The 14,625-nt window shown below is 38.0% G+C and overlaps 1 protein-coding gene across 3 annotated transcripts in view; it reads right to left on the bottom strand.

The window, feature by feature from the left end:
* Nucleotides 1–4,643: 4,643 nt before the first annotated feature.
* Nucleotides 4,644–14,625, bottom strand: part of shisa9b (shisa family member 9b) — an 11,902-nt gene continuing 1,920 nt past the window's right edge. For 2 of the 3 annotated variants that reach the window (XM_077499270.1, XM_077499356.1), the window contains 3 exons: nucleotides 13,153–13,259; nucleotides 9,483–9,623; nucleotides 4,644–6,601 (listed from right to left, as the gene is read on the bottom strand). In XM_077499270.1, coding sequence (XP_077355396.1) covers nucleotides 6,222–6,601; nucleotides 9,483–9,623; nucleotides 13,153–13,259 — 628 coding nt within the window. In that variant the 3' untranslated portion in view covers nucleotides 4,644–6,221. The remainder of the gene's footprint in view (nucleotides 6,602–9,482; nucleotides 9,624–13,152; nucleotides 13,260–14,625) is intronic. The other variant, XM_077499440.1, reaches the window with a different exon arrangement.

Here is a 14,625-nt window from a genome sequence, read left to right as displayed (position 1 = left end):
CCAACATGAAACTGGAGTGAAAGCTAATACAGTACTGTTGTATGAATGGCAGCGGGCTGGTACACTGGTTGCTTCTGCCACCTAGTGGAAGAGCATTTTATCGTTCTGCCTTTAGTATGGTCATTAAAATGCTACATTGCTATAATGACCATTCCTGTCTCGTTAGTTGTAACTGTTGACTTTATCTCTTGTATTGGAGCTCACTAAACTACACAGGTGTACTTCATGTTTAAGCAGGTGAGTAGCTCATCATATTAAAATGCTGACATTTGGCTGAGATTCCTGAAATGACCCATTCGTGACAAGTTGGTCACAAATAAGCAGGTAAAAGTGTGTCATTGGAAGGTGATGAGAATATGATGATGAGTGTTAACAGTGAGTTGCCCAGGGCTCCTGTTCCACATTTGAGGGTAGAGGAGTGAATAAATATAGACAGAAGTGTAGGTCAATAACAAAGGAGAGAAAAAACTTAATTGTGCCTGTGGGATGATTAAAATATTTTTAATAGTTTCAATTTATGGACAGCGATTGAACACTGTATTTCAACAAGGTCTCTGACATTCTTGGGATAGAAAGAATTGCAAACACCTCATCACACACTGGTTAAAACCACTTTGTGTGCATGTGGGTGTGGGCTTGGTCATTACCATGATGATCATAGGTGGAGCGAGTGGCTACTCAGTGTTATTAGTGACCTCTTAACAAATGTAGCAACATTTTCCAGTGTTTTTGGGGATTGTTGGGTGGAGGGAATGTTATAGACAACACTGATGTTCCAACACTTCAAGGAAATATCAATGACATGAAAGAGCAAATAACAGCTGCAATTAACAACACTGTGGACTGTGACAACATCCTGACGTTTGGGAGGAATTCTCCTATCGGCTTGATGTTGCCCCTCTTGCCAATCTTGACACTGTTCTAATGTCTCAATGCATATTTCTTGAAATATTTTTCAGTCTTTTCAACATGTAGAAGTTTTTCTTTTGTTTTTTCTTTTTTTTAATCTTAGACAATTAGACAACCTTTAAAATTTCCAACACAATAACAAATTTTTACTGTACAGATGGTCCCAACTGGGTCTCATTTGGGCCGTAGCTAAAATCCACATGGGCAACCCAGCCTTCTCCCATATGGGGCCCACTCTAGATGGGCAGGTTATGGTGTTCCTGATTGTACCCATAAGGGCTCCTCTTTCACACTCATGCCACACAATTATTTTTCTTATAAGCTTTAATAACAAGGAGACCAATAATATGATCAACTACCTTTAAAAAAAATAAAAATAAAATGAAAAAAAGTAAGTGCTTGTGATTTTGTGCTCATTAATTCGGTGGAATTCACCTGAACCGGATACTTCAGTCCCGCTAGAGTCGTAAAAGTTGTCAGGAGACCAGAAGAAGGATCAAAGAAAAGCTGCTGTCCTCCTTACAAAACCCTCAAAGCGCTTAAACATTTTGACTACTGATAACAGGCCATCAGGAGCAACTAGGTGTTCAGTACCTTGCTCAAGAATGCTTTAACATAGTCACAGTGGTCTGGAATCAAACTACACTCTGGGTTAGGAGACGACCACTCTACCACTGAGTCACACCATCACAACAATAACAACTGGATGTATCGCTATTGAAATGTCAGCGCGTTGGAAAATTGGAAAGTTTCTCCTTCACCAGAAATGAGAGTGTGGTCAATTTAAGGCTTAAGGTAGTGCTATTCAGGTCATACCAACACTCTAGGAAATTGACTCTGACAATGTTAAAATAACACAGTGCTTACTGCATATTTGATCGAACACTGTAAATTTAACCTTGACCGATTTGCTGTGCACCATTACCCCAATATTCAATTGGTCGTTTCATTTGTTGCCAGTGTGTCTCAAAATAGCTACAAAAAGCCAAAGAAAAAGCAAAACAGAGGATATGCAGACGTCCTGTATGGACATAACCTGTCACAAATATTTTCAGGATCATGTATTTGTTGTCTGACTAATTCATTACATTACACATGCTGTCAGACACTATAACAACAACATGAATCTAAGAATATTTTAGGATAGTTTTCAGCTTGCCATTCTGGCAAGAATCCAGTCTGTGTCTAAATATATGAGCACAAACACAGCCAGTCAGCGTTAAGGATTCCTTCTTTCCATCTTCCCAGACAACTTGACTTTACCTCAGTCTACCCTTGAACTTGGCTCGTGGAATTCCCAGTGGGAGGCTAACGTTTCGTTGCGTCTGCTGCAGAGGCTTCACTAACAACTCCCCATAAACACAGAAACTGAAGAACACAGACAATAAATATCATTGGTATTAATGTGAGGATGCTGGCACGTATATATATTCATCAAGCAATCGATAAATGTTATTTTTAACGGGAGGGGAAGTTCTGTTTGCTCCAAGACATGATTAATGCACAAATAATTAAATTATGTTTAGCAGCTTGGCTGTCTAGAACTTACAATAACAAATGCAAAATCAGCTTCTTGACATGTTTGACAGTCTGCTATTAAAACATTTTTTAATAGCAAAACAAACAAAACCATGATATTCTTTTATAGCTGAAACACATTTAAACACAAATTCACAATATAGAACAATGTGGGTGACAAATAAAAGAATAATTTTCCCTTTTTTAACAATCCACCACAAATTCAAATAATTTGGACTGTATTTCCGTTTGATAACATTACGCGCTGCTGCCAAATTAGGTCTTTTATTATTATTATTATTATTATTATTATTATTGTGAATTAGTCAGCTACTTTCTGTTCAATGATTGAATTAATGCAACAGCCATCAATTTTCTCTCTTAAAAGACCTAAATGGTTTTCAAATATCCTCCGAATAGGTGTTTTGCTTGAATCCTAACCAAAAAAGCTTGTTTTGGACATTTGTCCAGTCCATACCATCAAAAGTCAAGTTACTAAAATCCTTAAATAGTCCAATAATAGTATTAAAAGGCATTTTTCCTCATTATTGGAGAATGTGTGAATCAATCTTTGCATTGCCAAAGACATTCAATTCGAGCAATCAGGTACAAATACAGTGCATGAAATACTGTACGTATTCTCTACATTCCTGACATAAAAGCCACAAAACATTGAATATGTAGTTCTTCATTATAACAGTAACAGTAAAGTCACATCAGCCTCTTTTTTTGTCCAAATGGAAAGTGAAGCAACGTGTAGTCACAATATTCAATAGCATTGACTGGTTGAAATGGAAATTCATATCCCAGCCAAAGCAAACAAAATTTTGATTATTTCATCAGCAGGTATAAATCGAAACAAAAAACACACATACACACGTGTGTGTCTTTTAGGTATTGTATATGTGCTTACTTGTGATGCAATAAATGTAACAGTCAGTGTCATTTCTGCCCTTTTCGATTTTGTTCTTGGGAATTTATGAAACTACATTTCAGTGGTGCCTTGAGACAACAACAAAAAAAAAAAGGCAATTACACGTGTATTCAAAACAACCACGTAGCTTTGCCTTAGGAAGTCCATTTGGCTTAATTCTAGCAAACGATGTCAAAGTCGGGCTAGAGATTCGCATCGGATTTACAACACTTTAAGGAACGCATATTTGAAAACAAAGTGGCATATATATATATATATATATATATATCTATATATATATATATATATATATATATACATATATATATATATATATATATATATATATATATATATATATATATATATATATATATATATATATATATATATATATATATACCATAATTATATTCTGTACATACAATTTAGTAATGTCATTACTGTTTATTAATACAATATTGTGAGTGCTATTTGTCTTAGGGGCTAGAATGACTTAATGGCATTTAAATTGGAACAAATTAAACTTCTATATCAATATGGCTGAATTATTTTGGGATAAAAAGAATTGCAATTTTTCTGACAGATTTCAATTCAATTCATGATTTTCTTCAAATCCATCTTGAGTGCAATATTCACTATGTACAGTACTATTTACAGACATGACAGAAAACCGCACCATGCCATCAAAACTACTGTAATAATGCACAGACAAGAAACAAGTGAGAGGAAGAATTTTTCAACGTTTTTAAAAGTGCTCAATATCAAAATCTGTGTATGTAAAAAATACATTTGTTTTTATTTTTTTATTTTTTTATTTACTAATGCACATGTTCTTAGTACATAAATGTAAGATTACTGTAAAATTACCGAAATACTACTACTAATAAAAATAATAATAATAATAATAATATTAATAATAATAACAATAATAATAATAATAATAACAATAATAATAATAATAATAAAATCACATTTTCTGTGGGCGGCACAGTGGTTGACTGGTTAGCACGTCCGCCTCCCAGTACTTAGGACGCAAGATCGAGTCCAGGCTCCGGCCTTCCTGGGTGGAGTTTGCATGTTCTCCCCGTGCCTGGGTGGGTCTTTTCCGGGTACTCCGGTCTCCTCCCACATTCCAAAGACATGCATAGCAGGTTAATCGGGTGCTCCGAATTGTCCCTAGGTGTGCTTGTGAGTGTGGATGGTTGTTTGTCTGTGTGTGCCCTGCGAGTGGTTGGCAACCAGTCCAGAGTGTCCCCCGCCTACTGCCCAGAGCCAGCTGAGATAGGCGCCAGCACCCCCGCGACCCTTGTGAGGAATAAGCGGTCAAGAAAATGGATGGGTGGATGGATCGATAATGTACATGTTCTTAGTACATAAATGTACGATTACCGTTATGTTTTTTTTTTAATCATATTTTCTGTCAGAGAACTGCTTAAAATGGAGACTGAGGTATAAATATAATCCCTTCGCAGCATTGTATTGGTGAGTGTAAAAATCATAATGAAATTATTTTTAAATGGGTTATTTAGATGTAAAAGGTAAATATTTCCTGTGTGAAAATGTGGGAAATGTGGAAAAGTCTTATGTTTCTTTTCATTCAAGTTTTGCATTTTTATGTAAATGTGTCTGCTTTTTCATTTATATAATGAAATTAACAAATAAAAACATACACAGTAAATTCTGTAGAGTAAATTTGACTCTATTTAGAGTGGGACCAAATAGACTCAGTTTAAAAGTAGGCTAATATTGACAGTTGCAAGATAGTAAAGTAAAGAATTGAAAAAATAAATAAATAAATAAAAGTCACTCAAGGGTTAAGGAAAGAACTAACGACCTTCAGATTGGGAAACTGTGCCACACTATCACCTGAGTATACCTCTCCTACTGTTTGCTGTTCTCCAAGAGGAGACCAAAAACATTATTTTTGCTCTTTTGGAGTTAGATTTCAGCTGACATGAGCCATATACTTATACACAAGCAAGGGCCGCGTGAATGTCGTGAGTTCGTTCCTCAACCCTTGGGTGACACATTTATACATTTTTTTTTTTTTACATTTTTTTATGATGGAGCATACAGAAGGCTTTGATGCAGCCTCTCAACTGCTGAGAACGGGTTAAAAAAAAATGGTAGTAATTACAAAAACGGCCAACAGGTGGCAGTAGAGTATAAGAAATCAACCAGGGCCGTGTAGAAAAAAGGCTCATTTACTCACAATTCTAAATATATTTTTGAATAATGCTGAAACTTAGCTATATTCTAATGCTAATTGCTGCAAAGTGGAACCAGATACAAATATACTTTTTTTTTTTTCCTGATGAAAAAAGAGATTCTAATTTTAATTTTGGCAGCTTCCATGTTTTTGTTTTTTTTATAGCAATAGACCACTATATTCAGTGGGCCTTGCAAAATCCAGTAAAACAGCTGGGCACGAAGGGTGTTGGTTCAGTGAAAATGGCTGGGAGTGAACGAGTTAAAAAAAACAAAACATGCAGCTTTGGCAATCATAAAATCGCGTTGTCTGAGCTCACAATTTCCAATCCAAGACGATAAATTGTTCAACCAGATCTCAAGGCACCACTGTAGTTTGGATTTAGTGGAGGTGTATGTTGAGTTTTCATTGCCAGCACGCTGTTTGCTATGTGTTTTCGAGAATAATAATATTGTCCATAATAATAAATAATACAATAGATAATAAGTAAATAATAGTGCGTAGAGTTTGTGTGTTAGCATGTATGATTTTGTATTATTGTTGGATAACACTGATTTGAATCGAAGCCATTTTCTTGCATGCTGCCGATGATGTCATCTAGACAACTGCATGTTCAACAGCCCTCAGTCATATTTGACACAAGCACTTCCTGTACTTGGTGTTCTTCCCTCATACGGTCACTTCCGTCTTGCTGTTGGTGACTAAGTAGGGCTGCGGGGGCAGCAAGCGAGCGTTCTGAAGTTCCCTCTCCGTAATGCAGAGTTTGGTCGGTCCGAAGCACTGCCGCAAGCCCAGCACGTCGTTGCTCTCCCAAGCTCTGGGCGTGGCCGGGGTGGAAAAAGAGCCAAAGGACAGCGAGTGGGAGCTGTGACTTCTTGGGCTCTTGTGCTTGCGTGCGCTCTGCATGCTTGACATCTGTCTGGGCGGGCTGTACGGGTTGCTGGGCTCCGGCTCCGTGTCCACATGCTCCATTGGAAGGATGCCCTTCGCTGTTATTCCGCTCAGCACTTGGCGGCGGTTGGTGTAGAAGCTGTCATTAGCTTTTTCTGCTGACATTAAGAGAAAAGCAACACCCATTAACCAAACTTTTGAGTCCAGGGAAGGGGAAGAACTTTTTCCAAAGACCCCTCATTAGTTGTAACATTATAACTATGCGTGCACACCTAAATGCCATGGAAATGATCGTTTTAAAGGGATTACACCACGGTATTTTAAGCCCTTCCAACAGTTAACGATAGGGATATAATGATTCAATCTTACCTTTGACACCAAGGCGATGTAATTTTTTTAATGAAATATTAGGTGTTCTGCTGGTTAGTTTACTAACACGGAAGTAAAACGCCCGGTTCTGTAAAACTCCGCCTCTTCCCATGTGATTGCCGCGCCCCCAATGAGTTGATTGCTGTTGTAGCGCTGCCTTTGAGCACTCTGTGTACGCCATGCAACTTGACGCAAGCCAATTCTTCAATAAACATTTGAAACAAAACGGCTCCTTGCCGCAAGAAATCATGGAGGAGGAGGGGAGAGAGAAGAAGAGTGAGGAAAGGAAGGGGTGGGGGGACAAAACCTGGGCTTGTTTTGAACCAGTGACTTGCTGCTTAGAGAGCACGAACCACGACTATTCGTTCAGTTAGGTTTAAAAGTGCAAAAGTTTTACTTGTAGTTTGCACAAGTGTCAGCCAGAACAGGGATTTTAAGACAGTCAATTGATTGCTTTGAATTCATTTGGACAGAATGTTTACTGATAAAGGCTACTTTTGTCACTGTCCCATGGAGGTCTCAGAGAGAGTGAGTGTACATTTAGTCCACATGGAGGAAACTATATTACCAAGTGGGCGGTAAAATCTAGGGATGTAACGATAATGGAAATATCATGATATTGCAATATTAAGACACATGTATCATCGTCCTCATGTCACGATATTAAAAGCAGCCCATCTATAAAAAAAAGTGGTTGATTTCCATTTGTGCAGTTCTAGCACCCTCTGATGGCCAGTTTTTTTGTTTTTTTTTTAGTGCAATTTAATTTACATAAGTCATGTTTTAACCCTTCTATGCTTAAAATCCTTGCTATTGATCAGATGAGGGGAACCGAATTTGCTTGTGAACACAGTCAATATGTGAAGGAACTCAATATGTGCATGACTCAATATTAAGTCTTATTAGAGATTGTTGGTTGTATATATGCACTGCTGTAATGTACACTATTGTAGTTTTTTTTAGTATCATTTTTTTTTTTATACAAAAGTTAACCTTTTTTTGTATCGCCAACCTCCACACAATAATGTGATAATTATCATATCATGACCTTCATATCATGATATCGTATTGTGATATTTGACTATCGTTACATCCCTAATAAAATCATCGTATATATATATATATATATATATATATATATATATATATATATATATATATATATATATATATATATATATATATATGTATATATTTTTTTTAATTGCCGTCAATTATACGCAGATTTTCTGTATTTGTGGGCCAGCCCAGATTGCGGGACGTAACTGTAAATATAATGTCCCCAAAAAAATAACATGAATGCCTGTGTGAGTTCCCAGCGTTTTATACCATTTAATGCATATACTTACGCTCACAGAATTCATCGAGTGGTGCTGTTAAATAAGTTGTAAGGACGTTAATCCTTGTCATCTGTGCAGTTGAATGTGTGTCTTTTTCAGGACATTTGGGTGTTTTTATTTTTTTTTATTTTAAACAAACTAACATTAAATTGTGTAAAATAACATCCAGAGCAATTCTGTGTACAAGTTATATTGCTCAACTGAGGATTGCTTGTGAAATTACAAATTTATATGCTTTAATTGTGGCCTGCTGATTAATTTGTCCAACATTACTCATTACTCATTTTTTTTTTTTTTTTTTTTTTTTTTTTACCCTTAATAATCTCGGGGGCCGGATTAAACCCTTTTGCGGGCCTGATGTGGCCCGCGGGCCGTATGTTTGACACCCCTGATCTAGAATTTCTCATAGAAGGGAACACCACTTCCATCATGTTTTTGGTGAGGAATTAGCATTTCAACACGGCTAAAAGTTCCAAAAAGTTGATTTTTCATGTTGCTGTTCAGTTAACATTTTGCATTATTTCTTGTTGGAAGATTTTTTTTGAGGTTCTACCGTACATCCTTTACTGCAACTCCTGCATGTCAACATACTTTACAGTTGTCAGACTTGTTTCTACTGTGTGGCCGTGTTGCATCTAATCACGAGTCATTGCTGTTGTGAGTTCTCTTGATTGCCTCCTGTCCTCAATCTCATTAGCTCAGATCTGCTCTATTTTTGATCGTCCCTAATTATCTGTTTGCTTGCACTTCCGTGGAGTCGGAGGAGCTTTAGCTGCGTAGTCCAAAACCGCCCCCAAGAGAGATTTGTACAAAAAGACACGCTGTTCTGCTCAGGATGTGTATTAATATTGACGTATAGTTTTTGACATCCTTTTTTTTTTTTAGCACCATCTGGGAAAGTGCTTCTATTTTTGGTCCACCTTAAGGTTTCGGCAGCTCTGTCTTGTCGACACAAATGTGTCTAGTTTCAAATGCTGACATACGCCGGATCAGTCCCAAAATAATCACTTGAGACAATCAACAAACGCATCCTATAAATACCTTTTGCTTCCTCTTCATCTGGACTTTGACGGCATATTGATTAACTGTGAGGGAAGGAAGATTTCAAGATATTTGGAGCAACTAGAAAAAGTGTCCTAAAATAATGCAATGACATTAAAGTGTCAAGAAACTGTATGATCACTCAAGGAGTTGGTTCATTGGACACAAAATGAAACTTTAAAGGGGATAGAGTGAATTAAAAAGGACCTTTTTTAAGTTGTTGGAAACTTTTAAATGGTAAAAAAGAATCAGTCATATTTCTTCTTTCAAGTTTTGTTTGCATTCTTACCGACAGCCTTGAGGGTGGCATACTTATTGAGGTCCTTGACCAACGTCTGTGGGTCATAGGGGCTGCTGATCTGATCCAGCAGTGCGTACGGCTCGGTGAGCAGAGGCGATGTAAGCGTCGCATTGTTCATCTGGGGGCTGTCTGAAAAGATGAAAACCAAGAAAGACAAAATATTACAAATTGTACTCGTTGTTTTATAGAATTTAGTGTACTCTAGAAAGCTAAAATAATCTGCCATAGTACCAAAACTGACCTATGAGGGGCAGCATGGTACCACAGGGCATGTATAATGCGGAAAAAAACAAAGAAGAAGAAAAAATTGTTGTAGAGAAAGACATGTAGAAGCCCTACTGTTAACTGAGCTAGTAACTATCGCATTTGTAAACTTTTCCATATCGTTTTTATTGTGGTGAATAACTTAAGACATTGGCATAGTGGGCACAACTGCATCACAGTTCTAAGGTTGGGGGTTTGAATCTGGGGTCCAACTTTCTGATATGGAGTTTGGTACTCCTGTTTCCGCTCACATTCCAAAAACATGCATGTCCATTCAAAACCTGAAATTCATCACTCTTAACGCAGCTCAAGGTAATCTAATACATAAAAAAAATAAAATCTAATAAGTGGGTCTTTGCTTAGTTTGAAAATGGCAAGGTGCAAGTAAATGATTTAAATGACAATATTTTAATTTGGAATTTACGGTAGGCTTATGTTGTCACTAGTTTCAAGAACAGAAGAACAAAATGTTAATTTCCTCATACCTATAAAAAGCAAAATCAAAGAAAGTGATCATTTTGCAGAGGTATGAATGTTTTCTACAGCTGTATCTAGTGCATGCACTAAACAGTAGTGAGTTTGTCTGCGGATGCAGCTGGAGAATTGTGGCTGCTCTCCCAATCCCACACAAGACATCTGCGTAATTAATTGCTGTGCAGCAAATAGCCTGGCCCCCTCCGTCGTGGCCTGGCATGACAGTGCAACAGATGTTCGGAAAGTCGCCATTAGGTTGGAGCACTGGGAAGGTAAGGCCAGCTTGATCATTCTGCATGTCTGTATAACAGTATTTTGGATAAAGATGTAAGAATCTTGTAGCAAGTTGGCAATTGTTTCAAACATTTATTGCGTTTGCCAGTAAGTCATCTAGAAAAATTACTGTGTCAATAAATTGACTCTAATGGGGCAACTCCATGCACGAGTCAAGTGTATGTTGGCTTTTTCTTTGGCTTTTTTTGGTGTGTTGCCACCACAAAAGAGGGTCAGTTTTGACAAATAGGATAGTATGATGATCATGATAGAACCAGATTTTTTTTAGTGTTTGGTTGCCAGTCTTAAAAAATATCTTTTTTTCCTAAAATTCATTCAATGGTTTATTTTTGATGTGATCATAACAAACAGTTTGACCTGTCAAAAACTAAGCACTAAATTCAGAGGTGAGATGATTAATCATGATTTCCATTTGTTGAAATAGACTCATAGACATAATCAATCAATCAATCCTGCATCACTAAAGTAAATTACTCATGTAATTTAAGAGTTGATCCCTCATTGTCATTGCCATTGTTATTGGTTTACTAACTTGAGTGGGCCACTCCTTGCTCAAGGATTTCTGTGGGGGGGAAAAAAACAGATCATAAATCCAGAATGAGGTTAATGAGACTCCGATTCCCCACTGGTCAGCAAGAGACTTTATTACTGTGCTAATTAATGCGGAAGAAGTCTCAAATCGCCGACACAGTCTCGCCTGGTGATGTAAAACGACAGCTTTGACGACTGGTTTTACTTCAACGCATCTGAACACCAAAACATTGATAACTCAGACTGCACCTTTCTTGACAAAATACATATTTCATCATCATTTAGAATCATGTGAGCCTTCACTTACGGTAGTTTTTCCTGCTGCTGTGAGACTAGAATGAACAAAACAACTACATCTTATTATGAATATAGTGGTGACACAATGACAAATCATATGTTCTTCACTTACATATCACATTCTTGATAAACCATATGTTCCCCAAGTCACAACCCTGGCCAAGTATGACGTCTTGCAAGCACAGATAGAAACAAGAATTCATTACGTTGCAACCAATCAAAGAAAAGGGATGTTGCCAAACAAAAACTATTAAATGTATTGTACATGCTCACCAGTTGACCCAGTATGACTGAATTCCTTCATGATCAATAAATTATCGACCCGACTGAACTGAACTTAGGGTGCCTCCTTAAGTTTAGTGGACTCAAATTGTTTTATTTTTGTGTACAAGCATTCAACAGTCAATAGATTAATAAGGACGACAATGACTTTTGTTATCATCTGACGCATATTTTCTATTCCCAGAATGCTGCAGAATGCACGTCTTTTTTTTTTTTTAGGTAAGTTAGAGTGACATGGTGCGTTCATGGGAAACCTCATTTAAGGCCTGTTTTCTGTTTGTGCACAAACTTGAATGCGCATGCTAACGCTACCTGATGCGAAAGCTGAGCTACTGTACTAACCAGGCACAACCAGAAATGTGTTTATATTCCCTTATGACTAAACTCCTTTCAACTCTTAATTTCTGCACATTTTAGTCGTTTTAATGCACTGTGACAGTTGGCGGTGCTGGCTTCTCCCAGAGCAGTTTTCTCGGTGTGCTGTGCCAAGTTTTAGACTAGCACTTATAATTCCAGTACTGTACTTCAAACGACATTTTACACTTGTGGTGCTCTCTAAAATGTTCCAAGATGGAAACTACCAGTGCTACCTAAACGCTCGTTAAATACTGTTGTCTGTCGCTTTTACACCTGTTGCCAACAGCACACACAGCACAGGGGTAGATTCACTAAAGGTTTGCGTAGCCTTTGTGCGCCGCTAACCGTTAAAAATGGAGCAATCCGGGAGCGCCTAATTCACTAAACACGCGGAGATGGGGAAATCCGTCACTAAGTGCGCTGCCAACCAGACTGCGCCACGGTGCGCCGTTGTTATTTGCGCGTATATAATTTAGGTAATTTGCATACATTTGACGCAAAATATGCCCATCCAATGCAAATGGGACTCATTGATATGCAGCGTCTAATTCACTAATGCCAGCGCAAACAGCCACGCGGAGTGCGCGTGACTCAAATAATGTTTATGGAAACCATGTATAAACCTGATGCACCCTCGATCCCGGGATAAATTGCTGGCACACTGATCCTTTGACGTGGCGAAAGCAGAAAGTGATTTGTTCATTTACGGGAGGTCACAAAGTACTTCCACACTGTAAGGGCCTGCAAGCAAAACTCCACTGGTGGAAGATGTCATTTTGGCTAGGGAGGAGATTATGAATCTGCGCCCTGGGCACTTGGAGACCACCCCCTTTCACATAGATGGGCCGCCTCCTCTGGGAAACCTGCTTCATGATGTGTTAGAGAGGAGGAGTTTAACACTTTTGAAACAATCATTGCTTTGCACGGCTGTAGTGGAAACAAACCAGACCAAAATATCGCACTAACTCAGAAGCGACCTGAAGCTTGGCCTGTTGCCGTTACCACTACTGTACACTTTAGTTTTTTTTCTGCAATCTGGATGCCCTGTGGCACCATGCTGCCTCTCACAGGTCAGTCAATGAGTCTATGGAATGGTGAATTCGCATTTTTTGTTGGAATGGCAAAAGTATTTTGAAATCCAACTGGGAAGAACACTTACGGAGACTGTTGATTGCGACTCTTGTCTGCATGTTCTCATAGTGCAGGCCCAGGCTCATTTCGTCTGTATGTTCTGAGGCGGGATGACGGGTCACATGCGCCAAAGCTCTGCAAAGACAATTTAACACATTCTGAAGGATGCAAACGGAAAAAAAAATAAAATAAAAAAATAAATAAATAATAATAATAATAATAATAATAATAATAATAATAATAATAATAATAATAATAATAATAATAATAATCCTGTAGTCATTGAAGTTTTGTATACAATCATGATTTCACCCTGGCTTCTTCCCGGAAATGATTTTGCGTTCCCGATTGGATGACTCCACTGCTACATCACAACCTCTTGCTTTGGCATGTACTTCGCAGCTTGGAATGTATTTTCATGTGGACAGAAGTTGTTTTATTGTGGGGGAAATAGTGACCAAGTGGAGTCGTTGTGGAGTCATGTGACCAATTCAAAATCTGCATGGTCACATGATCCGCAAGTTGCATTTGTGTATGAAATTGAATTAACAAGAAAATAATGTGTATAAAAAGTGTTACATGCACAGGTTTGGCAAAATAAGTGGAGCAAAGTAAGTGAGGATTTTTATTTATTTATTTATTTTTTTAAATATATAGTCATGTATCAAACTGTCTTTGCCTTTCTGGTCGACACATGTACATTAGCTTTGAAATGCAATACATTTGCATTTCATCTCTTGGGTTTTCAAACATTTATCCAGGTGCAAATTTTATTAACTTAATTGAATTGAGGGGTGAGACGGTGGCTGACTGGCTAGCACGTCCGCCTTCCAATGCAAAGGACATGAGATCGAGTCCGGGCTTTGACCTTCCTGGGTGGTGTTTGTATGTTCTCTCTGTCCCTGTGTGGGTTTTCTCCAGGTACTCCGGTCTCATCCCACATTCCAAAGACATGCATGGCAGGTTAATTGGGCGCTCTGAATTGTCCCTGGTGTGCTTGTGAGTGTGGATGGTTGTTCGTCTCTGTGTGCCCTGCAATTGGCTGGCAACCAGTCCAGGATGTACCCCGCCTACTGCCCGAAGCCGACTGGTATAGGCTCTAGCACCCTCCGCGACCCTTGTGAGGAATAAGCGGTTAAGAAAATGGATGGATATTTGAATTGAAATATGTGGGGTTTTATTTCCCTATATTTAATGGCAATGTTTTTGTTCAAATTGTGCATAGTCTACTTGTAGTGTTAAAGTATATACTCATGTGGAATAAAACTTCTGCTTCATTTTTGCTCAACATTTGGGTCTAGGCTGCAGAATTTTAATTTGGGCCATTATGGTAATCATTAAAATATAAATTTAGGTTATTGAGTAGTGATTGTTTATAAATTCAGTTATGCTGTCTTAGATGACTGCTGTTGGGGTTATAGCGCCACCTGTTGCTTTGGCATGCATTTCACAGCCTGTGAATGCATTTACATGTGGTGGTTTTACTGAGTATAAACATGGA

The sequence above is a fragment of the Festucalex cinctus genome, chromosome 1, assembly GCF_051991245.1.
Source record: "Festucalex cinctus isolate MCC-2025b chromosome 1, RoL_Fcin_1.0, whole genome shotgun sequence".
Taxonomy (NCBI): domain Eukaryota; kingdom Metazoa; phylum Chordata; class Actinopteri; order Syngnathiformes; family Syngnathidae; genus Festucalex; species Festucalex cinctus.
This window is presented reverse-complemented; position numbering and strand designations above follow the sequence as displayed.